The 24,546-nt window shown below is 44.2% G+C and overlaps 2 protein-coding genes across 5 annotated transcripts in view; one reads left to right on the top strand and one right to left on the bottom strand.

Annotated features, from left to right (window-relative positions):
- The window catches only part of FANK1 (fibronectin type III and ankyrin repeat domains 1), a 99,761-nt gene extending 89,208 nt beyond the window's left edge, over positions 1-10,553 (top strand). For 2 of the 4 annotated variants that reach the window (XM_081823315.1, XM_081823316.1), the window contains 5 exons: positions 5,615-5,780; positions 9,066-9,209; positions 9,755-9,832; positions 9,956-10,000; positions 10,096-10,552. In XM_081823315.1, the coding sequence (XP_081679441.1) occupies positions 5,615-5,780; positions 9,066-9,209; positions 9,755-9,832; positions 9,956-10,000; positions 10,096-10,149 (487 nt within the window). In that variant the 3' untranslated portion in view covers positions 10,150-10,552. Of the gene's footprint in view, positions 1-5,614; positions 5,781-9,065; positions 9,257-9,754; positions 9,833-9,955; positions 10,001-10,095 lie in introns of all 4 variants that reach the window. The other 2 variants (XR_014146130.1, XM_081823314.1) reach the window with 2 other exon arrangements.
- Positions 10,554-13,045: 2,492 nt separating this feature from the next.
- The window catches only part of ADAM12 (ADAM metallopeptidase domain 12), a 314,942-nt gene continuing 303,441 nt past the window's right edge, over positions 13,046-24,546 (bottom strand). The window contains exons 19-20 of the mRNA XM_081823035.1: positions 19,839-19,972; positions 13,046-17,809 (exon numbers count right to left, since the gene is read on the bottom strand). Of these exons, the coding sequence (XP_081679161.1) occupies positions 17,749-17,809; positions 19,839-19,972 (195 nt within the window). The 3' untranslated portion in view covers positions 13,046-17,748. The remainder of the gene's footprint in view (positions 17,810-19,838; positions 19,973-24,546) is intronic.

Below are 24,546 nucleotides of genomic sequence, written 5' to 3'. Positions count from 1 at the left end.
TCCTTCATTCCACAGGAATGAAGTGGGCTCTACTTTCTACAGCATCCACTTGCCCTAGCTCAGTGCCCAGCACACGCTAGGTGCTCTGTGACGGGTAGCCATCACCAGCGCTGCGCTGGGCATTGGGCTGTGTCTGTGAGACTTGGGGCCCCCGCCAGGGCTCTCCTTACACTTGGCCGAACTCTCTTAACTAAGACTCGTAGGTGTTCCCAAAGAAGCACGTAACAGTCACAGTCAAAGCTACGACCCCAAGATCTTCCCTGCAGTGAAAGCATGGAGTGCAGCACAGGAGAAATTGACAAAAAGAGCATGATACTTGGAAACCTATATTCAGACAGATGAAGGAATGCTCTACAAAGACTTAAAAATAATCAGTATTCTAGTATTAGGTTTAATTAACTGATTCGTTCTAATCAACCAGGATTTGTTGAATGGCTACTGCATGCCAGGCTCTGTGCTTGGTGCTTGGGTAGAACAACACAGAAAATGCAGGGGTTTTGCTCCAGGAGCTTAGAATCACATGGTACATACAGCTCAAAGGTGTGCACCCTGCAAACTAGTATCTAAACAGTAGCTACAAAAACACAGGTCACCTTTGGTGGGCCACAAGGAAAGTGTACATTTCTGAGCTCAGAAAGCCTACCTGCTACAGCCTCTGAACACACACAGTGATAGATTTTAAATAAGATTACAAAAAATCATTTAAAAGTTTGAGGCGTCTGGGTGGCTCAGTCGGTTAAGTGTCTGCCTTCGGCTCAGGTCATGATCCCAGGGTCCTGGGATGAAGCCACGAGCGTGTTGGGGCTCCCCACTTGTGCTCTCACTCTCAAATAAATAAATAACAACCTTAAAAAAAATCATTTAACAATTTAAAAGGGAGTTTTCCATGTAACTCTTAGGTTAATTTGGAGTTAAGCCATCAACTCAAGAAGTTTGAAAAAGAATAATACCAACTTAAAAAGGACAAAGAAAATAACCTTGAGGGGTAGGAAAGAGGAAAGAATTAAAAGAAATTGATTAGAAAATAGGAAGATTGTTGAAACATATAAGAACAAAAGATGTAAGAGCTGCTTAAAAAAAAAAGCTTATACAATAAAATGGACCAATTGCTTATAAATCTAAGAAGAAAAAATCAGAATTTAGAAATGCTACATGGCTGTGGCTATAGAGAAAATCTTTTGGAAATTTAAGAAGAAAAAAATAGACTTTTGGAAGGGTACATAACAGTGGTGATAAGGAAATCTAAATGTAAAAAGAAAATGGTGTGCTGCGTCTACGCTAATAGATGTGATAATTTCATTGAAATTATCTTTTCGATGGTATTTTTTCTGAGGAAATGTAAATCTTCACAAAAAGACACAAAATCTAAAACAACCAATATCCATGCAAGAAGTTAGAAAACTTATTAAGGGATTATCTATGAAACAGACTGTGGCTTAACTGTTGTGCCCATGAGTTTGTGAGGATTGTAGGTTAGGATTGTAGATAACTTATTTAACAGAGGGATAGTTGGAATATCCCAGAGGATAACCTTACTGCTGAAGTCTGAGACAGAAAGAAATCTCTTCATATGTTTATATGCGTACAGATATTTATGTCTCTTCCATCCTAACTCGGAGGATCATGCAGGACGGTAAGGATGTCTAGACTAGGAAATTTCTTAATGCTTCCCATTAGTAGACCAAAGGGGAAAACCTCTGTATGTGTAGATGCAAAACAAAAATTGGGTGAACTCAGCACCTTTTATTAGTTAAAATATCTTACTCTTTTAAAGTACAGGATGCTTTCAGTCCTGGTAACAGTGTCTGGTGCATAGGAGGACTAACCTCTGCTGATGGAGTGAATCCTTTGATTGCATCCTAAAAGCTTGTTTATCATTTCAGACGATCAGCCAGTATCATTCCTAGTATTGACAGATTCCTTTTAAAAGTTAGTAGTGAAGTCCATAGGAGTGGTTGAGAACCAGATAGTTCGATGTCAAATCCAGATTCCCCTGTGGTCAGGGTGTATGACCTTGGGCAGGTCACTTAACCTCTGTGGGCCTCAATTTCCCCATCTACAAGATAGGGATAAGAGAAGTACTTGTAGAATTGTGAATGTTTAATGAGTTAATACAAGAAAAGTGAGTAAAACAGTGCCTGGCATATGGTAACTCCACATTATATTTTGTTATTTCATGATTGGTATTTTGGAGTGCTGGTCAACCTGGTGAGAGATGAAATGGGAGTAAGAGGCATGGCTCCTTTCTCACAGTGCCCAAGTGAATCAGCTTTCAAATACTTGGACTTAATAAGGAGGTTTAGTAAAGTGGCTAGCTACTATTTAACAAAAAAATTTTTTTTTCCTTTGAGGGAAATAGAATAAATAATATCTAACAGAAATGAGAAATTTTGTATTAAAAAACCTATAAAAATTAGGTTAAAAGATTTAAAGGTTTAAAAGGGACCTATACCATATGCCAGAATGGCAAGATCGAAGGCTGTAAAATTTTCAGTTTTTCCTAAATGAATATACAGATCCAGCATAGCCTCAAATGGAATTATTCTTGGGAGCCTGTCAAAATGGTTTTGTAATTTACCTGGAAGAACAAATGGATGACACCAGCTATTAACTTTGTTGAAGAGAAATGTGGAAAGACTTTTGACAGTTATTAAAATGCCTTATAAACTTATAGGAATCAATGTAGTATGAGATCGGTACAAATAATTGAAAAAAAGATGTATAGAATGAACTAGAAATAGTTCTTCATGTACGTCAGAACTTAGTACGTGATGATGGGAGCAACACAAACTAATGAGGGAGATGTTAGAAAAGGTTATATGAAGAAAAAAAGTTAAATTCTGGTCTTCTATAGCATGCATCAAAATAAACTCCAGATGATTTAAGAATTAAATGTAAAAGAACCATAGAAACCACAGCATATGTCTATCTGATCTTATAATGAGAAAGGCAAAATCATTGAAATAAATCACTAAGGAGAAGATTAGAAGTACATAACACTTTTTTTTTTTTTTAAGATTTTATTTATTTATTTGACAGAGAAAGAGAGAGCACAAGTAGGCAGAGTGGCAGGCAGAGGGAGAGGGAGAGGCAGGCTCTCTGCTGAGCAGGGAGCCAGATGTGGGGCTCGATCCCAGGACCCCAGGATCATGACCTGAGCCGAAGGCAGCCGCTTAACCAACTGAGCCACCCAGGTGCCCCGTACATAACACATTTTTAAAAATTAATTACAAAGTTAAGGGTAGTCTGGGGAGAGATTTGCAAATATAGACAAATGACTGGCATATTTAATATAGAGAAGATACACATACCTACCCCCCCAAGATACACAGTAGAAAAGAACAGTTTACACAGACAATTCATAGCAGAATAAATTAAAAATTTAATATGCAAAAGTGCTAGTAGTAAAAAATTAAAACCTGACTGTCCTATTGTTAATTAAAAGATGATAGTAGTGTTGGTTTAGGTGAGTAAAATGGACACTTTTAGGTGCAATCGATAAAATTGTAAATTGACATAACCTCTCTAGAAAGCAGTGCATCTAAAGGGAGCCTTAAACATTTGCATTAAGCATCTGGCAATATGCATCAGAAGCAAGCACCTCAAACCCTGGGCAGGTGAAGGGCCATGTTTGTCTCTACCAGGAGTTTCCAAGAAATGAAGGCCTACGTAAGGATACAGAGATGTGGACATCGGGTTCCACTCCAGCTCAGCTCAGGTTTGGGCCTCAGAGCTGGACATTCTATTTATCACTCAGAGAGCTTTGTAGAATTTCCCTACTGGAAAGACTTCCTTCGCTGCCCCCGTCACCCACCCCACTCAACTCTTTATTTTGAAAAGTTCAAACATTTAGAAAAGTTGAAAGAATAGTACAGTATATTTTTATATTCTCACCACTTAGGTTTGGCAGCTGTTGACATTTTGCCCTATTTGCTTCTCTTTCTACATTTTTATTAGCTTTTTTCTCCCTACTTACCCATTTCAAGGTTAATAGGCATCATATTCCTCAATATTTCATTCAATATTTCAGTATGTTATCTTCTAAAAGCAGGGACGTTGACCTGCATAACCGCCCTATCATCGTCACACCTAAGACACTTCACACTAATTTCCTGACATCATTGATGCCCTGGTTGTGCAAGTCTCCCCACTTGTCCTCCAGAAGGTCTACATGGCTCTATTTGGGGGGATGGGGACAAGACCATGATCCAACTAAGGCTCACACATTGCCTCTGGTGGTTCTGTTTAGTCTCTTTTATTCTAGCCTGGTCCTCCATCCATTATTTTGGTTTAAATATTTTTTCCTCCCAGCATTGACTTTTTGAGGAGACCAGACCAATTATCCTATAGAATGCCCTATGTTCTTGAGTTGCCTAATTGTCTCCTAGTTGTGGAGGCGGTGCTTAACTTGTTCATTCGTCCCTTTATTGCCAATAAAGTTACAATTAGGTTTAAAGGCTTGATTTGAAGCAGGTTAACATTTTTAGCAAGAACACTTATGAGCTGGTGTTGTGGCTCTAGGCTGGATCCATCAGGAATGCATGCTGTCCCACAGTTGGTGATTCTAGGTTTGATCATTTGGTTAGAGTGTGGCTGCTAAATCTCTCCTTCGTAAAGATATAGTTTCCCACTGAAATTAGCAAATAACCTATGGGGGTAATCATGGTGTGAATATTCTGTTCTCCATTAACCTTTTACCCAATGATTTTAGTATCCACTGATGGTCCTTGCCCAGATCAATTATTTAATTGGGAACTACAAAAGTGTGATTTTCTAATTCCATAATTTCTTCCATATTGATGAACTGGCAGGCTTGGGTGAAAAGGGCTTTCCCTCATCAGTGGAGGATGGACTACCTTTTATTCTATAAAGGCAGGGAAATGTTTAATTAGTTTCTTTACATGCTAATATTTAGAGTATGGAATTGGCTTAATAGCCATCTATCGTAATGTCAAATGAGTATTTTTCTCCCCTCTATCTTTTTAGAATATCTTCACAGGCTCGTGGATGTTTTTAAATCCAATATTTTACTCAATTCACAGTGATCCCCTTTTTTAACTGAGATAAATTCACACACTCCTTTAAAACTTGGCACTTAAAGAATAAATTAACAATGCTATATAACTGCTTCTGTGGTCGAATTCCAGAACATTCTTAATCTGCCCAGGAAGAAGCCCTGTGCTCACCGGCGGGCATGCTCACCGGCGGGCACTTGCCGTTTCTTCTCTCCCAGCCCCTGGAACCCACTAACCTGCCAGTTCTGTCCCCGTCGATTTGCCTCCCCTGGGCATTTCGCGTAAACAGAATCCTACAATATATAGCCTTTTGTGTCCAGCTTCTTTTAGTTAGCGTAATGTCTTAAGGTTCATTCATGTAGTGGCATAATATCAATATTTCTTTTTCCTTTTTATGGCCAAAGAATATTCTGTTGTACGGATATGCCACATTTTGTTTATCCGTCTATGAGCTGATGGACACGACATTTCATATGAATAATTTTCATGGCTTTTCTACTCACATTAGGATTTCTAGGTTTAAACCAGGCAGAGTAAAACAGGGACCTGAGTTTGGCGGCTGTACTTAGAGCTATTGCTGCTTCCTCCCTATGTTGCAGTCTGATGCTTGCATGCTACGCGGGACACCTAGATGTTGTGAAATATCTCCGAAGACACGGCGCTTCCTGGGAGACCAGAGACCTAGGAGGCTGCACGGCTCTGCACTGGGCTGCAGATGGAGGCCACTGCAATGTGATTGAGTGGATGATAAAAGATGGCTGTGAGGTACGGGATCTTCCTTCTCAGCCACACGTGTCATTAAGACCTTGCAGTGCCGTTCCACAGGGTGTAGGAGAAGCAGAGCCTTATGTGTGTGCCTTTGATTAGCTGAACTTAGAAATGCTGCAGAAAGTTCTTTGACTTACCAGTAAGAAGGTTTCTGAAGCCCTGGGGAGAAAAGGTCATTATAGAATTGATGTGATGGTGAGGCTTCAGATCATCACGGAGGTTTGTCTTGTGTAGGAAAAAAGAAACTGCTGACTCCAGAGCTGGACCTGATGATGCTTCTACTTTGTTTATGCCTTTGCTCATTCACTCATTGTCTCTTCATTCAATCTGTCCACAAAGCTTTACTGAGCACCTGCCATGGATGGGATGCTAGCTTAAGTCCTGGAGACACAGGACGTCAAGAACTCTTAAAGCCATAGTGCTTCTTACTGCTCTTAGAATGAGACTACTTTTATTTGTGGTTTGCTTTAAAGATTAGCCATTACAAAACCTTTCCCAAGAGCAAACTGACCATATCACAAACAGAGCATATCAGCTCCTCGTGCCTTTACCTTGAAGCAGGCGTCTGGGTGCCCTTCTGGTCTCGTGTTATCAGATGGTGCAGATTTGATTTAGCAAATAGAACCGGCATTGTTTGGACTTCTGTAGCTGTTTGAAGATGAGTCAACAGAATTAGCTCAATTACAGTAACGGCTGATAACTTTGAGAACTTTAGTTCAAGACTCGAAAGAAGTTAAATAAAAATTTCAAGGCATGGAAATAAGGAATGGTAAACAAAATGCTATCTTAATTGAGATTGCCAGATGGTGTAGAGTATGGAGAAATTAAACTGATGACCTGGAAAATAAACTCAAATTGAGAAGAGTCATGTCTCCTGGAAGATGCTAGCTGATTTGTTCTAGCTTGTCTCTGAAGTGTGATTGAGGGAAAGCCTGGCTTTTAGCAATTGTGGGGTCTCACTGGTTCCCACTGCTGCCTGCAGAGGGCTGAAGAAAGGGCCCTTTGAAGGAAAAACCTCAGTGGTTAAGATAATTCCCTTTTATTACATTTCTTGTTTTTTTTTCTTTTCTTTTCGAAACATGCACAAGAGGTCGGAAGGATTAACATGTGGGACTCAGTGGTAGGACGGGGCCCCACTTGCCTTGTGTGGTGGTGAGAGCCACAGTCGTCTTGTTCGGTTTATGATGAACTCTGCTCATGCTTTGGTCCCAGTAAAAGTCTGTAGTTAAAAATGAAGGTTGACCTTTGCTGAAAGAAGGGCAGGTCTCTGCCACGAACATTTAAATACTGTAATTTTGGGGCGCCTGGGTGGCTCAGTTGGTTAAGCGACTGCCTTCGGCTCAGGTCATGATCCTGGAGTCCCTGGATCGAGTCCCGCATCGGGCTCCCTGCTCGGCAGGGAGTCTGCTTCTCCCTCTGACCCTCCCCCCTCTCATGTGCTCTCTCTCTCATTCTCTCTGTCTCAAATAAATAAATAAAATCTTAAAAAATAAATAAATAAATAAATAAATAAATACTGTAATTTTGGAAACATAGACTTTCTGGGCTTCAGATATGTGCCTGTGTATTTGTGGGTAGATTCTGTCTTTTTCTGCAGCCCTCCAGCTACATGGATGTTGCCACTAAAGATTTCCGTGTGGTCGGCTGGTGGCAGGTAGAGGATATCAACAGGAGTGCTTCCATGTTCTCGGCAGAGAGGCCAGCCCGTGTTTGGGTGGCAATAGTTGGGATCTGGGAGCCAAGCCGGGCATTGTGGCCACCATTCTTGAATATAATGATTTTCTACTGACAGTGACCGACTTGCATGGGGAACCGCCTCTACATTTCATGAGCACGTGACCTCAGGAGAGGCATTTGACTTCTTGGAGATGTGGCTTAATCACTTGTAGACCAGCAATAAAAGCACCTACCCCATTTAACCCTCAGACCCAAAAGAGAAAATGGGGGTGAAAGTTCACCGAAGACCGCATAAAGCACCATGTAAAACAAGGGGATGATTTTATTATTTAAACATGATGGAGTCTGCTTGCTGCTCAGAGGTTATTTGTTATTCGCATGAGAAAGAACTGCGAATCCTAATGATGTTGAGTGGATAATCTCATACATATAAATAACCTGAAACATTCCAGGGACTTTGGCAGTTTCTAGTTTGTTAGTCCATTCTGGTGTTTCACTAACATGTTTGAATCATTCTTCTGTAACAGAATTTAGGGGTGTGTGTGTGCACGCATACACACACATATATATTTATTTTGGTATCATTCTTCATGGATTGGTGAGGCCTTCACTGGAACTGGAGGAGGCAATGCTCACATATTCTAGAATGTGGCTTTTAAAATATGACCTTGAGAGCTTTCAATCACTGGATTATTGGGAAATGGCCATCTTATTACGAGTCAAATTAAGTTTGGAGAAGGTATTAGGTTGGTTAACTTCTCAGATTGGAATTTATGTAGTAAAGCTGGTTGCTTTGTGTTGATTCTACTTGTAGTTCTCCTGCTTAAAATTAATCCATATTGATAGGTATAAGGGTGTGTATATATATTACTGTCTTGTTCCAGAAGGGATTTAAAGCTGCTTACAGAGATACTTACTTATCTATCCCGTCTTTCAACCATTTTTTTTTTAAAGATTTTGTTTATTTATTTGAGAGAGAGAATGAGATAGAGCATGAGAGGGGGGAGGGTCAGAGAGAGAGGCAGACTCCCTGCTGAGCAGGGAGCCCGATGTGGGACTCGATCCCGGGACTCCAGGATCATGACCTGAGCCGAAGGCAGTCGCTTAACCAACTGAGCCACCCAGGCGCCCTCAACCATTTTTTTTTTTTTAAGATTTTATTTATTTGAGAGAGAGAGAGAGTGCACAAGCAGAGGCAGGGGCGGGGGGAGAGGAGGAGAAGCAGACTCCCCGCTGAGCAGGGATCCTGATGCAGGGCTTGATCCCAGGACCCTGGGATCATGACCTGAGCTGAAGGCAGATGCTTAACCGACTGAGCCACCCAGACGCCCCCATCTTTCAACCCTTTGAACCAAATGTAGATGAAGATGCCAGTGGGATGTCCTAGGGCCTCTCAGCACCCTATAAAGTCCTAACACAGCATCTCACTGCATGTGAATGTTACTTTAGCACAGTTCCCTGGATCCCTATTTACCAAGTCGCAATCCTTATGGGCTATCCAACTCAGGGGCATTTGCGCAAGTGAATGTTCCTTTATAAGTTTCTGATGAATATTTTTAAGGAAAAAGACACTGGACTAAGAGCAGCTCTTCCTCTGGCATAAAGGTAGACGCTGTGGACACAGGCTCAGGATGGACCCCACTCATGAGAGTCTCTGCAGTCTCTGGAAACCGGAGTACAGCCTCCGTGCTGATCGAAGCTGGAGCGGACGTGAACATGAGAGATAAAGATGGAAAGACCCCGCTCATGGTACGCCTCCCTGCAGAGCACAGCCCGGCTTTGTGTGTGGGATTAAGGTCAGAGCTGCTTCTATAATTAGGCAATTCTTGTGAATTCAGCTGTGTATGAGCCCTGGGTTTTGGCTGTCTATATATTCCCCACTGGCCTGTTAATAAAGGCATGACAATGTCACTACAATATTTTTGTTCTTTTTACAACTATTTCTTTAAGGATTACCAGCCCCAGGCCCCCAGGCCATTGTAGCATCCTAAACAGATCTGTTCAACAGAGAACGCGCTGCTTTCTTGGGCTGGCCTGGCCTAGCGTTTCTCATGTTATTGTAGTGCGGAGGAAGGCAGATTCCGCTTCCGTTTCCCTTGCCCTCAGCCTCACTGCAGAGTGAGAGCATGTGTCTGTTCTGCGAGGCCACAGTGGTCCTGGCTGGCTCTGCCTTCTTGAGAAAGCCTCTGGGCGATTTCCGCAGGCCCACCTGCATGGGGTCCACCCTGGCCACTGGCCTCGTCCTCTGTGGGGAAGGCAGACTCGCTCACACCCCACTGTCTTTTGTTTCTTAGGTGGCCGTGTTAAATAATCACGAGGAGTTAGTCCAGTTACTTCTTGACAAAGGAGCAGATGCAAGTGTAAAAAATGAGGTAAGGAGCTCAATCTTTATCTAAAGCCTTTCCCTGGAGGAGAAGAAAGAACAGACACACACACACACATATATATGTTGTATATTATTATATACATGTAATTTTTGTTGTTTTCACTTTCAGTTCGGCAAAGGTGTCCTAGAAATGGCCAGAGTTTTTGACAGACAGGTTGGAATATTCTTTTGGATTTTTGAGGCTAATTTTATGGTACTTTAAAATAACCACAAACCTTGGATGACATTCACCTATTTTTGTTTACCTAGAATGTGGTCTCCTTATTAGAAGAAAGGAAAAGAACCCAAATGGCAAAGAAGTAGTCTGTCTGCTGACCAGGGCGCTACTGACTTTGAAAGCCCAAGAGAAACAACGGCAAAACGCGACCGTTGAGCTAGAGATGAAACTCCGCGTCTTTTGAGGCTATACATTTGATTATTTATTTAGTTGAAGATTCACAGTGAATTTTGTGACGTACAACTGTTCCCACTTTGAAATACATCTTTTTTTTTTTACCTAAGCGCGTGTGCCTGTGGGGTCGTCATTGGGTGTCTGCCGCGTGGGGATGTTTTCTTGCACTTGCGCCTTTTGGAGTTAGACACAAAACCAAATATTTATGTCCTGGAGCTGCACAGACAGACACGGATCTCCCACTTCCCGCTCCTGCCCCCGAGCTGTCCTCTGAGCCACTCTGGGACCTTGTGGAAATTCTTCCCCTCATGTGTTTTCAATTATGACCTCCCTTCCCGACTTCAGGCCTTCCAGGCCCTGCTGTCAGGCTGGTGTTCCCTTCTGGAGTGACGCTCCTGGAAGCCCAGGAGGCCACGTGAAAGGTTTTCTCCTCAGCTGTTGGGCTCACATCAAAGTAAAAAAAAAAAAAAAAAACAAACGTATTTCAAGACTCCGATTCCACTCTTTTAGAGGTGTCTGATGGAGGATCAGTCTTTCTAGAACAGACCTGTCTGAGAATGTGTTTGCATATCCTTATGCCCTGACAATGAAAGACCCAGCCTGCTGGCATGTTGACGACCGTGCCAAAGAGAAGTATATTAAAGTTAGCGTCCAGAGCAGAAGGGTTTTTGATGCTGATCACACAGTTGGAAGACAAGTAGGCATTAACCACAGCTAGGTCTGCTGGCTGGGAGCTTAGACACACGTGTGCGGGAGCTTGAACTCAGCAGATGCACGTGAACGTGAGCCAAGTGAGCGAGGAGACCACATGCATTTTGTGTCTCCAGAGAGAAGCAGGTTAACTCGGCCCGAGGAGAAGACTAGCTACCAAGGTCTGCATGGGAGTGGAATTTTCTCTGTAAGGTAAAGCCCGATTAAAAGGTAATTAAAGCTCCAAAGCTTTGGGGAAAGGGCACAGAGACAAAGCACAGTTGATTTTATTGATGTTGGCAATTCTCAGCTTTATTCTGTAGTTTCTAGAACATCCACCTCAGGAACTGGGTCTGTGGGTCATAGATTGTCCTCTCTTTACACATTTCATGAGTGTTTTACCTTTTGTACGAATGCATATTCCTTTAAATTTGCTTGATTAACTTTTTAAATCTCTCTCCAAATCGGAGTGTAGTCACAACGTCTCACAGCCCTTTTCCCCCCACGATCAATGTTGACCTTCATCTTCAGTTCATTTCTCAGTCTGTTGTAGATCCTGTTCACGAGCCCCATCTGTGGCAAGAGCACATGCCCCTTCTCATTGACAAAATCCTGGAGACGTCCTCCCATCCTCCTGACAGAAGCCTTGGCCATACAATGGGATGACTTTGGTCAATGAAATGGTAATGGAAATGGCTCCTGCCCTTCTGGGCGGAAGTTTTACGAATCCCCACATCTCACTTCCTTCTGCCACAAGACCAGCTGTGACTCAGGAGCAGGTACTCCATCAGCCCAGGGCCCCAAGGAAGAGCCAGAGTTAGAGTTTACCCCCGGATGTGAGTAAGAAATAATCCTCTTGTGGTTTGCTATTGCAGTGCAATTTAGCCAAAAATGACTGCCTATAAGATCTTGCCATGGGTGAGTTCAATTTTCCACAAATGATGTTCGCATCTCTCGAGTCCTGTGGTTTCCGGCCTTCTTCAGATCTTTAAAAACTCAGGAATAGATACTGAGTTTTCTCAAATGTCTTTTCAGTGTCCCTGGTAATCCTAATATGGCATATTTCCTGAAAATCTGTCAATTCGGTGACTTGAATAAGTAGATTTAAAAATATTGAACCATCCTTATATTCCTGAGACCTCTCACTGATTTACAGTGGACTGTTGGATTCTAGATGTTCCTATGCTTTGTGTATGTGCTTTTCATCTTTTTCCTTAGTGAGATTAGTGATTTGACTTGTGTTTTAATTTCCCCAAAGACACAACCTATGGTTTGTTGTACCATTTGGAATTTGAGTTTTACTTTGTGGCTTAATATATAAAATTATATATAATAGGTATACTTATATAAAATAGTTATCTATACAGTTATATATAATAGTTATATATATAGTTTAGTTTTATATATAGTTTGACATATAGTCTGTGTATATAGCTTTCTTTTTCAGAGGCACTTTGAAAGAAGGCATATTCTGTATGTTTGAAGTATCTCAATTTGATACATATCCATTTTGATTATTTTTTTTATTATGTTCATTTAGCCAACATATAGTATGTTATTAATTGGGGTCTTCTAGGTACTTGTTTTCTGCCTACTTGCTTTGATATGGGTAGAAGGTAGTAAGAATAAAGACCCCTTGTTACCATTCTGTATATCTATTTTTCTTTGTATTTTCTGTAGTTCTTTATGAAATTGGATTGTTTTTCAAAAATCTAAAAATTTCTACTACACTCAGATTTTCATTCTGGAGAAATCTGATGTCCATGTTTCTACCCCGCATGTTTTTTGAATTTCTCTTTTGTAAATAAGGTGAGTTTTCCCAAAAAAAAAAAAGATTTGGATAGGTTATACATTTACATTGTTCAAAACAAGTATCTGGTCCCCCTTCCCTGACTCCTCCCCACCCCCCCGCGCATGTTAAGAGACACCTTCTTTCTTGTGCCATCATCTGACTGGTTTGTGTGGACTGACAGCACCTGACCCCTGACCACCACTCTTTTTAGTTTCTTATGGACTGTTCCAGATCTTCCCTGTGCCCCTAGAAATGGGTGAGAATACAGATAAGGGGTTTTCCTTTCCCCATTTTTGTGACATTGTCAGTAATGAACGAGACACGTCTTTATATTTACCTGGATACCATTTATTGGATATAATATTCTTTTCTTAACAATGGCTTTCTCTACGGAAATAGCAGGTTGTTACCTGTAGAACCCCAATATGAGAAATGTGTACAAAAGCAACAGACTGTAACGTGAAAGGTATGTGGAAAAAAAAACAACTTAGCCGACTGAAGCATTATAAACGGACGAAGCACGATGAACTTAAGGAACTGGTCTATTTCGTAGCTGTAAGTGTGCTGTGCTGAGTGGCCTGCAGCTTAGTGTTCAAGAGTTTTACTTAACAGTTGCCAGACACGCTCAAACCATGGGTCTTCCCCACAACCTCCCAATTCAACCTGATAGAAGGTCTGCCATTCCTCGTCTTGCCTTGGACTCTTAGAGGATTTTCTGTCTTTCCAATTTGATACTTTTTTTTTCTATCATTGCCCTACTTACATGCTTGCTTATAGGCCATGAACTTGGATGTCATTCTGCTTCTTTGTGAAACTGAAAAAATCACAAGCTATTTATTATTTTGTCTGGATTTAAACTGCGCTTAAATTGAGGACTGAATAAATTATTTTCTGGAAGGAAACTCACGGGGAGCGTAAGACAGGTTTTTTGCTGATGATGTGGAAAATCAGGATGGGTTCCAGACTATTCGACTATTTGACCTGGAAGAGCTGAAGCTCACTGAGAATTCCTTTCACTGTGTGGTAAATCTCCAGGCTATCACTACCCATTATTGAATGTTATAACAATTTTATATGCAGTATTTTGTCTCCTAGTTTTTCTCCTATGCAACAGGCTCTTAGGGCTGGACTGTCAGCTGCTAGTGCTGTCCCAAGTGTAAGGAGGGGATTTCCATCCGTGTGTAGGTAAATGGCTTCTGGAAGCATCCTCACTGCACAGAAATGGTTCTTAGCCTGGGGCTCACTGATCTTTCCTGGTGTGTAACTTGTATCACTATCCGAGTTTCCAAATAGGTTTTCGAGGAAGAGATGTCAACAGAAACTGTAGAGTGAGTCAAGAGAATTGTGCCATCGGAGATTAACTGATTTTCTGGGGGTAGGGGTGATGTGCCTGTGGGAAGCGCTCTGCTGGATTCAAAGCTGGGGCGTCGCTGGTGGGCTTGTTCTGAGCTGCCACTCTGGAGAAGGGTGGGCTTTGTGCGTCCAGTGGCTGGGCTGGTGGGGTAGCCACACCCTGCCCCAGCCCCTACTCGGGCTGACCTACAGGAGCTCTGAAGGCAGAGATTTGTCACACGGAGGGGCATCAGCACTAGGTTTGGTGTGGAAAAGGGACCGGCCTCTGGGTGCTAAGAGGCAGACGTACTAGCCTCAGCTGCTTGTGTCCGACGTGTGTATGTTCCTGAGTCATGGGGGAAGTGACTGTAGCAGCCTGGGGCAGGCCTCTGGGGTGGTGGGGAGGACAAAAGATGGCAGCTGCAGTGTCTCCCACCAGTCAGCCATAGCGTGTGAAGTCCCATCTGGGGGTCAGCACGGCACCGTGAGACTTCTGGGGAGGGTTGGTATCCTGTTTATCTGGGTCACTTGTGGTTAGCTGGGGTCCTACTGATGGCAGGGAGGAAGGAGCTCCAGAGCGAGTCTGCCCTGGGCTTGCTGCTTCCAGAACACCGAAGGGAGCCCTCCGTTGCAGAAGTTCTCAATGAAATCAGCCTCATGAGGAAAGACTGCCAAGGGGTCAGGTTTCGTGAGAAAGATCCAGCTCAGCTGCCCAGGCATCTTGCCCTTTTAGTTGTCAGGGTCGTATTGGCTCAGAATGCTTAGTAAACATCAACTGAGAGATGGCAGGAAGGTGCTCGGGCGTTCTAGCTGGCCCAGCACCAGGCTCTCTGCAGCACCAGGGGAGATCACAGGCTCCTAAGAGCAGCTTCACATGGATCAGAGTTTTTGCTGTTTCTCTTTGAGGGGATACAGCGATTGTGTTGTATTGATTTGCGGGAGAACAATGGCCTATGGTTTCAGCCTGAGAATTCGTAATAAAGTTAAGAAGGCATAAAAAATGTCTCCTCTGAGACCAGTCAGGAGTATTTATGCTCATGTAGTTTAATTTGTTGCTTTTGTGGTTTCTGTGATGTCATCCCACATGTGTAAGCTGGAAAAATTCACACTGGGAAGTGTAACCTCTGTATGCATATTTGGACAATGGAAAATGTTATGCATTGTTTCTCTTGGTTGCTACACATCTGATTCCATGTGTCAGGAAAACAAACTGTTACCAAAAAATTCAGGAGATAAACTTTTAAAGAGCATGCCTGGAAAATTAGCCCTATACTTCCCAGTAAGTGGGGTCATGTAACCTACAACTATAACAAGACAGGGGGAAGAAAAAAGTGACTACCCTCAGGGCCTATTTTGGGTCTAGACATGTTAAATTTCTCAGTGATGGCCTTATTAACTCAAACCAACCCTTATGCACGCCTATAGAACCTTTAAAAATATTAAAAATAGACTGCCATGGAAATATAAGTATTGATTTTTTTGTTTTCACATCTATAACGATATAAAAAGGGAGAGGTACACCTCCCCCCCCCAAAAAAAAACCCTGGCTCTTTTCCTAAGTTATATTAAAATGGAGCTTATTGCTAAAATGCTTCATTTGATAGGTTCTGCATCTTGGAAGTATTGTTCCTTTAATATCTGCATATTGGTCAGGGGATGTTAGGCTTAAACATGTTCTTATCCAGAAATAACTTGCAAGGCTCTGTAAATGCAATCTGTACTGTAGAGATAGGAATGTGTCATCCACTGCAGCCCCTAAATGGCCATTGATGACATGGTGTAAGATCACAGCGTTACCCTTTTTTAATACCAAAATATTCCTGGTTCTCTGAAATGGAAGCACAGGAATTCTAGCTAAGGATTTAAAAAAAAAAAAAAAAAGACAAAAGACAAACTTCACATCCTCTTCCTCACAATAGGAGGAGGGGCTAAAATGACAGATCTAAAGATCTGGGCATCTGTAAAGATAATACCCACATAAATGCACCATAAAAATTCTGTAAACGTTTCAACAGCATGTGTTTTGGCCTTGATACAGTTCCCAAATGTACTCTCAGTTACAGTAATTCTGTAGGTATTCAACAACAGTAATACTTTCTAACATGGCTTTGCCTTTTCAAGAAGTTAATAATTGTATGATGGAATGTAGTAGAACTGGGCTCCCTTTTGTGTGTTTGTGACATGGATTTATTTAGTTTATCTGCGATCATGAATACTATGTTGCCTAGATACAGTGGAGGACACCGGGAGAGTTCAATGCAGTCTTGTTTTCCGGAAGGCAAACCGATTCTTGGTATATTTTGTGTCTGCTTCAAGGCATTGGAAAACCGTGGAAATGACCCCAGCTGAAGTCTTTATCATAAAACACTCAGTGAATTACGGAACTGTTGTCAACTGCCTTCTAATGTGAAAACGGCTCCCCAGTCAGACATTGGAAGAGTAAAAGGTTGAAGGGGCTGCTACCCAGGACCGCATTTCATGAATGTTTAGGATTAGGAAATTGATCTCCTTATCACATTCTGCGACGCTCAACAGGTAGGTTGTGAGGGTTTAAAAAAAGGATTCAGACCTTATGCTAAAAGCATCTCTCAGAGATTCCCACAGCCAAGCTGGGAACATAGAACGCCCCCTAAATAACTGACTAGTAACTTGGATGGCAGACTCCGCCTGCCACACGGGGTTCCATTTGGTTGTAGTTTCTGTGGGCATAGGGAGTCTGCCTAATTTTTATCTACAGCATTGATTCACTAGATCTGGTTACTGGTTCACATCTGAAAATAGTTATGGTCTCATGGAAAGCCGCCTCTGTCTGTCTGAACACAGAATCCTTGTACTGTAATTTGCTCAGCTCCAAACAGTACAGCGGGCCGGAGGTTTGCAGTGCCTGGGCAGTAGCCTGCTTGTACAAACGCCCCCCTTCCCCATCTAAATAAGGTGCCCAAGCCAGCATGGTGGGAAGGGCAGTGTTTCTGTAAAGCAACGGTCTTGGCCTGCTCTTCAAATGTGCTCACAGCCTGCGAGCTCAAGGTCAAGTTTCTGCCCTGGTGTGGCCACACCTTAAAATTCCTTTCTGCTACTCAGGTTCTCTCCAGACCGTCCTGGTCAGAAGCCAGAGCCTGCCTTCCTATCCTGGAGCTTTAAGGCGTGGCTGCTGGTGGGCTGAGGCCCGGGCTCACAGAAAGCCCAGCCCAGCCTGGACTTGAAGCCCCTGGCTCTGGGCTGAGATCAGGGGTTCCAGAGAATCACTCAAGGTTCTACCTGGGGTCTCCTGAGCTGGGTCTGCGCCATAACCACAGCCGTGGATAGTTGGGGAACCGTTCTGCCAATAAAGCCTCGATCAAAAAGTCAACCTCCTGTCCAGAATCCCATAAAGCAAGATATTTCAAGTTCACTAACTACTGAAAGCACACAAGCCTTCCTTCCACGGAAAACTCAGTGATGGTAAAAATGCCTCCCACAGCGCACTGCGCTGTAGCCAGCATTTCGCATAAATTAATAATTTACAAGTACCTGAGCAAGTATACAGAGCACCATAGCACAGCACCAGCGGCAGTAGCTCAAAGTTCGGAGAATAATGGTGTTTTAAACATTAAAAAAAAAATCCTAAAAGTTGGTACAAAAAACGAACTCCAACTGGAGTTGAACGATAGTGCAAACTTCTGTCTTCACTGTCGAAAAAAAGGTGTCGACTTGCTTCTCACTTGGTGTAGGCGGCGTGGGGGGGTCTGGGCGCTTGATGGGGGTGTTTAGGAGCGGGTCTGCGGCAAGAGAAAACAAAACTGTAACAAAGGTGTAGGCGGAGCCCCTGAAAGCGGCTTCTGCGGGTGCAGACGTCTGCGGTCGGGGTCCTTCCCCGCCCTTGGCTGAGCCTTCAGGATCAGCCCCCACCCCCGGTGCTGAGGGCCGGAGACGGCTCTGGCATGTGGCAGGGTTGCGGGTCCCCTCGGGGAGACTGCTGGTGGCCTATGCCCCTGGCCACGAGAGGAACCCTCGCCAGAGCCCCACCTCCTCTCCACGAGCTGACTCTAGAACCGTGCCCACTCACTAGAAAAAATGGGAGCCACGTAGGTCATCGAACCTTTTCTAGGAGCCACGTGAGAAAAAGCAAAACCTAGAGGAGACACATTTTAGTGAAGAGTTTCACTGAACTCCGCACACGCATCGTAGCTGTACGTGTCCGTGGGGCTGTCATCAACGGGAAAAGCCCCCGAGCGACTTGGCATGTGGGGCCCTAAGTGGTCCCCATCCCGCGTGCGTCTACACTGACGGGGTGTGTCGTTTCGGCAACCGGATCAGCCCGGGCACGTCTGGGGAGCAGAGCCGGGGCACATGGGATCCCTCAAAAACGAATTCTTCTCCTTCGAGAGCAAGACCAACACCAGCTCGCACCGGAGTCAGCGGCCGGCAGAGGGGACGACGGGCCACGGTTTGATGGCATGTAAAAAGAGCGCCTTCCCCTCGTGTCCATGTAAAGCAGTGCTTTTTCTTTTGAACAAGAAAAGTAACTTTAAGACCGGCATACAAACCACAGTGAAATAATTAGGATGCTCTGCAATCTTTCTGTATTTATGCAGTCGGGAATGAAACCACTGTTCTGCCCCCTTGACCCGTGTTATCTCTGGGATTTATGAGGCTGCTCGCTCTCTCACAGGCCAAACATTTTTCCCCAAAGCTGTAATGACATCACGAATGTGTGTCTTCCCCGCTGGAGACACTGAATTACTGAGCCCAGGGCCTGGCCAACAGCCTACCTTTGGTTCTTTCGAGCTCCTACAGCAAGCTTCCTGCCAAGGGGGTATGCGTGTCAGTAGGGTGTTTTGGCTGCGGGTGTAACCTACCCATTGTGGGGAGCGAGGGGGGCCAACCTGTAGCCTTTGTCTGTTTCCAGGGTGTAAATCCTCCGGCTGTGTGAGCCGGCCACCTTCCATGGCATTTCCGCCATACAGAAATAGCCGTGTGTAACCTCCAGAACATAGGTAACGGTAAAAGGTAAAAAAGGGGTTTTGAGGCTTTTATGTTTTTCACATAACTTGTCTCAGTAGGCGTTTATGTAATAGTGGCTCGGTTTAACACCTAGCTTGCAAAATTCCTGGAAATTGAATGGCTCTTGAAAACCAGCATGGATCAGCCCTGGCCCACAGCCAGCGTGCCTCCCTGGGTCAGGAGTCTACCTTCCTCATCCTGTGGGATAGGGTAAGCGATGACCACGGCTGGGGAACAGTCTCAAAAAGGAGATTCCTTTTGTTAGTTGGATGGAGAAGCTCCCCATTGTACCAAGTGTTCAGGAACTAACTCCTCACCTCACCTCCCTCATTCATATGTGACTCCCCCCGACACACCTCACCTCCTTTCTCAGGACCCCAGGGATGGGGCAGAGTTTATGAAGGTTTCCGATGGTTTTGGAGGTATGTTCAGTCTTCACAGGATCACAGCACTTTGTAGCTGTTCGTCTTCATCTTTTTGGGGGATGGGGTTGGCCCATCTCAAGAGTCACTGCTTTCCCAGACACACGATCTAGGGCTACTTGATCCTGGTTTCTCTTGGGACACTGGGGCTCTTGCCAAGAGCCACTGGGTGATTCCAGGGATTATAGGCCTGTGACTGCCTCCTGCTAATGCTCCTGTCTGCTTCGGCAACTCTTTTATGCTGTTCCCAGGTACTGGGGTATAGGAAGCCTGGCCTTAGACTACTGGGCCCACGTCCTGACAGGGCAGGGAAAGCACAGGTCGGTGCGGCTGCCCCACACGGTTCTGGGGAGAAAGCGATGGGCTGGGCTGTTACACCGACCTGAGGGGCACCAGGTGGAGCCGCTCAGCCTCCTGCTGTCCCAAGGTCCTGGCTGAGGCTCTGGCGAGCCGGCTGGTCTTGTTCAAAGGATCTGCAGGCAGAGGCTTCTGAGGAGGGTTTGGCTTACGAGTTCCCTGCAACAAACCACAAGATTATGTGTGATCACCCATCTCTGTGAGCTGTGACCAGAACCTGACCTCAGGAGCCACCAGAGTCCCCTGCAAAGTGGTAGGAGTAAACTTTCTGAATGCATCCTCTCGCCATACAAGCTGGTTGACCTTTGTTAATCTTCTTGCCAACATTTTCTCTAACATTTAACAGGTGTCTCAATAGGCTCACATAGTTACACTCAAAGGAGGGGCTCCAGATGGCACACTGGTCACAGGTCTTGGGATACAGTGGACACTGGCATTTCTGGGCCAGTGCCACCTGGAGGATGTAAGCTTTCCTGTGTCTTTAAGCTTCCTTTCGATTTGTAAAGGCCTAAAATTGAGAGGTTGGTAAAAATCCGAATCTTCCAGAATTGTGTAACAGAATTCCTTCAACTGCGAATGAATTTGCCAACACAAGTAATCATCTTTCCTCCACCACTGTGGTGTCCATATACCCAGTGATGATCCAGATGGCTGAGTGAAATGCACCAAAATTCTTCTACCAAAGTACTTAGTTCAAAGAATCACAAACTCACATAGAAAATGACAACCAGGAAGAAAACCAAAGAACGTGTTTTGAGGGACAAGTGTAACTCTCTAAGGAAGCTAATGGAAAGGTCACATGGACCAGAGCATGAACTTGGGAGTGATTCTACACTGGGCTTTATCTAAACACCAATGCCTTGGGACTGTGCCGGTCACTTGATAGGCCTAAACCTCAATTTCTCCCTCCTTAAAATAGGAGAAAAAAGGGCCTATCTCAGAGCATTGTTATGTAGACTACATAAAATGATGCGTAGGAGGGCGCCTGAGGGACTCAGTAGGTTAAGCATTTGCCTTCGGCTCAGGTCATGATCCTGGGGTCCTGGGATCGAGTCCCGCATCGGGCTCCCTGCTCAGCTGCTACTCCCCCTGCTTGTGCTCTAATAAATAAAATCTTAAAAAAAAAAAAGCAACAAACAACAGTAAAACCACAAGTCACTTGTTTCAGGGGCCCCTCCCCCAGCTACCCTAAGAAGAGGGGGTGCAGAGTGGGACCTGTGGTGGGAAGTCAGTTAAGCGTTGACCGTGTTCTCCTCTTGCCCCACGGTGAACACAGGTGCCAAGACACTGCCTTCTCTGGTCCTTGGAGCCTAGAAGCCCTCACGAATGCAGGGCAAGTCTGTAGGAAATGGCGCCAAAACCTCAAGGAAGACAGGAGGATGTCCTAATAAGAAGATGATCTACTTCTCTGGCACAGGACACGCTATTCCATACTTCCAAGACCACTCAAGAGGATTTTGAAACACTTAACTTGAATTTCTCACAGTACTTACCCCACTAAAATTACATTTCCTCCGCAAATGGAGCTCAGTTGAAAGAATGCAAACGTGTATAATCACCATTGAATATATCTTTGTAAGCAGAGGAAGCAAGTCTGGAAACCACAGCTGTATGGAAAATATGCCAAGTTGAAACAAGGAGCAATGGGCCACTGACCAAGGGACAGACTTCAAAGAGACATTTCTATACCAGTTCTTATTAAAGGAAACAACATAGAGCAAATGCCTTAAGTAGGCATAAAGACCATCTAATGTGCCTGTGAGGCTGTGTACTGAGGATGGGCTGTTTGGATATTCAACCAGGCTCTGCACAAACACAAGGGTTACTCAGCCTCTAAGTTGTAGAGGGGGTGCTAACAGGACCTTCCTCAGGAGGTTGATGTGAGGACAGAGCTATTATCTGGAAAGCTCTCTGTGCAGGTCCTGGCTCACAGTGTCCAATGAGTATGTGTAAGCTATCCTACAGCTATTGGGGAGCGAATTTACCATCTAAAGGTACCGCAATCCTACCAACAAACTTTGGGTAATAAACTATGGGAGTAAATCAAGCTCCATTTCCTGGAAGAGGGCAGAAGACTATGAGCAAGATATTAGTGTGTGATGTAAAAATGAATGTGTGCACCTATAAAACTGAAAGGCTTTGAGGTTTAAATGATTCATTACTAAATGATACTAGTTTTGCTGCTAAGAATGAATAAGTATCTGGTCTTGGTAATAAAGATAATGTCAGGTTTTTATTGCAGTGGAGAGAAAGTGAGATCCGTGTTATAATGTATCATAATATGTTTGGATTTATCACGGAAACTCAGAGGAGATAGGTAGCTTGGCCATTCATTCTAGTTTGTTTGGGACATTCGCAATTTATGTTTATGGCCCTGTTTAATTATTAATCACCACTCTCTCAGCTATGTCCTGTTTTAAAGGATAAATTGTACGGTCACCATAGTGACCAAAGCCCAAACCATGGAAATGCTGATCGAAAGTTCTGACATCAAACCCTGGGATCCGCAAGGCACCGATCCACTGTGAAACCGGTCACACTCGCAGATGCTGCCTAGGTTGACATGTCTACTTCCTGCCAGACCCGAATGTGAAGTTAGTGAAAGATGATGCATCCTCCCTTCTCAGATATCAGGCATGGCGATGGGAAGCCTACAAACAGGTGGGAGGAAACCCTAGCTGCACAGGCCATGACCTTGCAGGAAGGGGCAAGAGTCCTACACACCCTGTCAGACATCGCTTTTCATGCTGCCTTTGTAAACCTCGGTTTCCAAGAAAAGTCCAGCCTGGACACAAAGAGTCCTTAGAATGGAGTGGAGAAAGGACTCCAGGCCAGATTGTTCATACTCAATAAATACTCCTGTAGACCGATTAAAATCAGGAATTCAGACCCCCATTTCTCTCCCTTTTCAACTTCCAGATATTGGAGGAAAATCGAGATCCACCATTACATAGAACTGTCCCATTTGTCCATGTTCTGCTCACATTTTAGCAGCAGTTGCATAGTTCCAAGTTTTTAGAGGGTTGAGAATACATTTTTAAATCCAAATAGAGTCCTCTGCCTTGACCACCACCATCAACCATTATTTACCTCTGTGTAAGCGAGAGTAAATGCGTCCTGCTTATCAGAGACCTCTCCACAGGAAGATCAGATGTTTTCACGGGAAAATGCCAGCAACGCCTCGGGTATCCCCGACGGGCCACGCAAGGCCGGGGTGCCATCAGCCTCACCATCCATACTCAGTCTCTCTCTGGCTCTGTGAGGAATACGCTTCAAGAGAACTCCAAGGATAACCAGTTCTCAGGGAAATGCGGCAATTTCTTTTTATTGTTGCTTCAGAAAAGCAGAGGTCTCGACACATCGGCTCTCTTAAAAGAACACACTAACACCTGTCTGTAAGATGACCTTGACCCTTCTTTCTGAGACTACCTGAAAACAGTACAGAAAATGCACATAAAGGAGTAATACTCTATCTTTGAGAAAAATTTACAACCCCAAACAAACATATAAAAAGGAGGCGAAGTGTCCAGCAGGCCAGGGTGAAGAAAGGTCATGAGAAGGGAGAGAATGCCTGCCATGGCCAGCCTGACAGTGGAGAGGGGAAATCCAGCCCCCCTTGCTTGAAACAGGTGTGAGGAGTAAGCAGATACCATGCTATGTCCGGGCTGAACAAGCAGCAGTGTAGACAGGCCCAGCCACCCGTGCCAGCCTGGAGCAGGGCCAGGGCCCACAGAGTCCTTGCTGGGAGCAGGGAAGGCCAGACCCCTCTTCCCTCAGAGCCTTGAGCACTGGTCTGGCCCTTCCCCCAGCTGTCTGGTGACTGGTTTTCCAGGAAGAACTGTCCACATTTAAGGAGGAGTTGGACACCCTAGGAAAAGGAAGGCAAGCGAAGAACCCACCCTGCAAAAATGTCTATCTGCAGAAATGAAAAACAGAGGCAGCAAAACTCAAATAAAACCATGAAAACCAAGGATGAAAACAGTACCGAACACAGGGCTGTGAGGGTCCTAGCTGAGGGGGATGACAAGTTCCACAGTAAAAGACCCCAGCAAAGGTGACACAACATGGTGTCACTTAAGGGATCTGAGTAAAGATAGAAGAAATACCCACATTTATTTTATAAAATCTTCCCTGAAATAAAGAGGGTCAAAATCTATGGATTAGAAGGGCACTGTTTCCCTGGTAGAAATAAATTCGACTCCTCAATAGTAAGACACAACCGATTGAAGTTACTGGACAGCAAGGAGACCAAATCATATCACTCAAAAGGGCAGGAAAAAACAGCTTCTGATTTGTCCAGGGCAGACAGAGGAAGCCCAGGTGTAAAGCAACAAAGAGCTGCAAGATGGCAAGATACACCAGGTCAACATCTCACTGCAAGAAGCAGCCTGCAGAGGTGGGTAGTACACTGAAGCTGAGAAGCCATTTGGCAAATTCGGGAAACCTAAGTTTTGGTTTTTATATCCTTTTATGGTGAGGGAGATAGGAGTCCAAGGTCAGCACCAGCCCACGTTTAATAGGAGACTATCCCCTTCCCTTCCCAACCTCTCCCCAATAAAGCCGGGCTCTACAAAGAACTATACCTCAGGTAAAAACGTTCTAGAAGCACTAGGAAACTGTAAGGAGAGTTCCCTTGGTGTTAGGCAGACCAATGTAGGAAAATAAACCTCTAACCACAAATCGCACTTGAGGACCTGAAGCTGAGATCACATCACCTCAGTGGCTCAATAAAG

Source organism: Leptonychotes weddellii, chromosome 6 (assembly GCF_054177405.1).
Source record: "Leptonychotes weddellii isolate Sample4059 chromosome 6, ASM5417740v2, whole genome shotgun sequence".
Classification (NCBI taxonomy): Eukaryota; Metazoa; Chordata; class Mammalia; order Carnivora; family Phocidae; genus Leptonychotes; species Leptonychotes weddellii.
The sequence above is the reverse complement of the archived record's forward strand: the minus strand, read 5'-3'. Positions and strand labels throughout refer to the sequence as shown.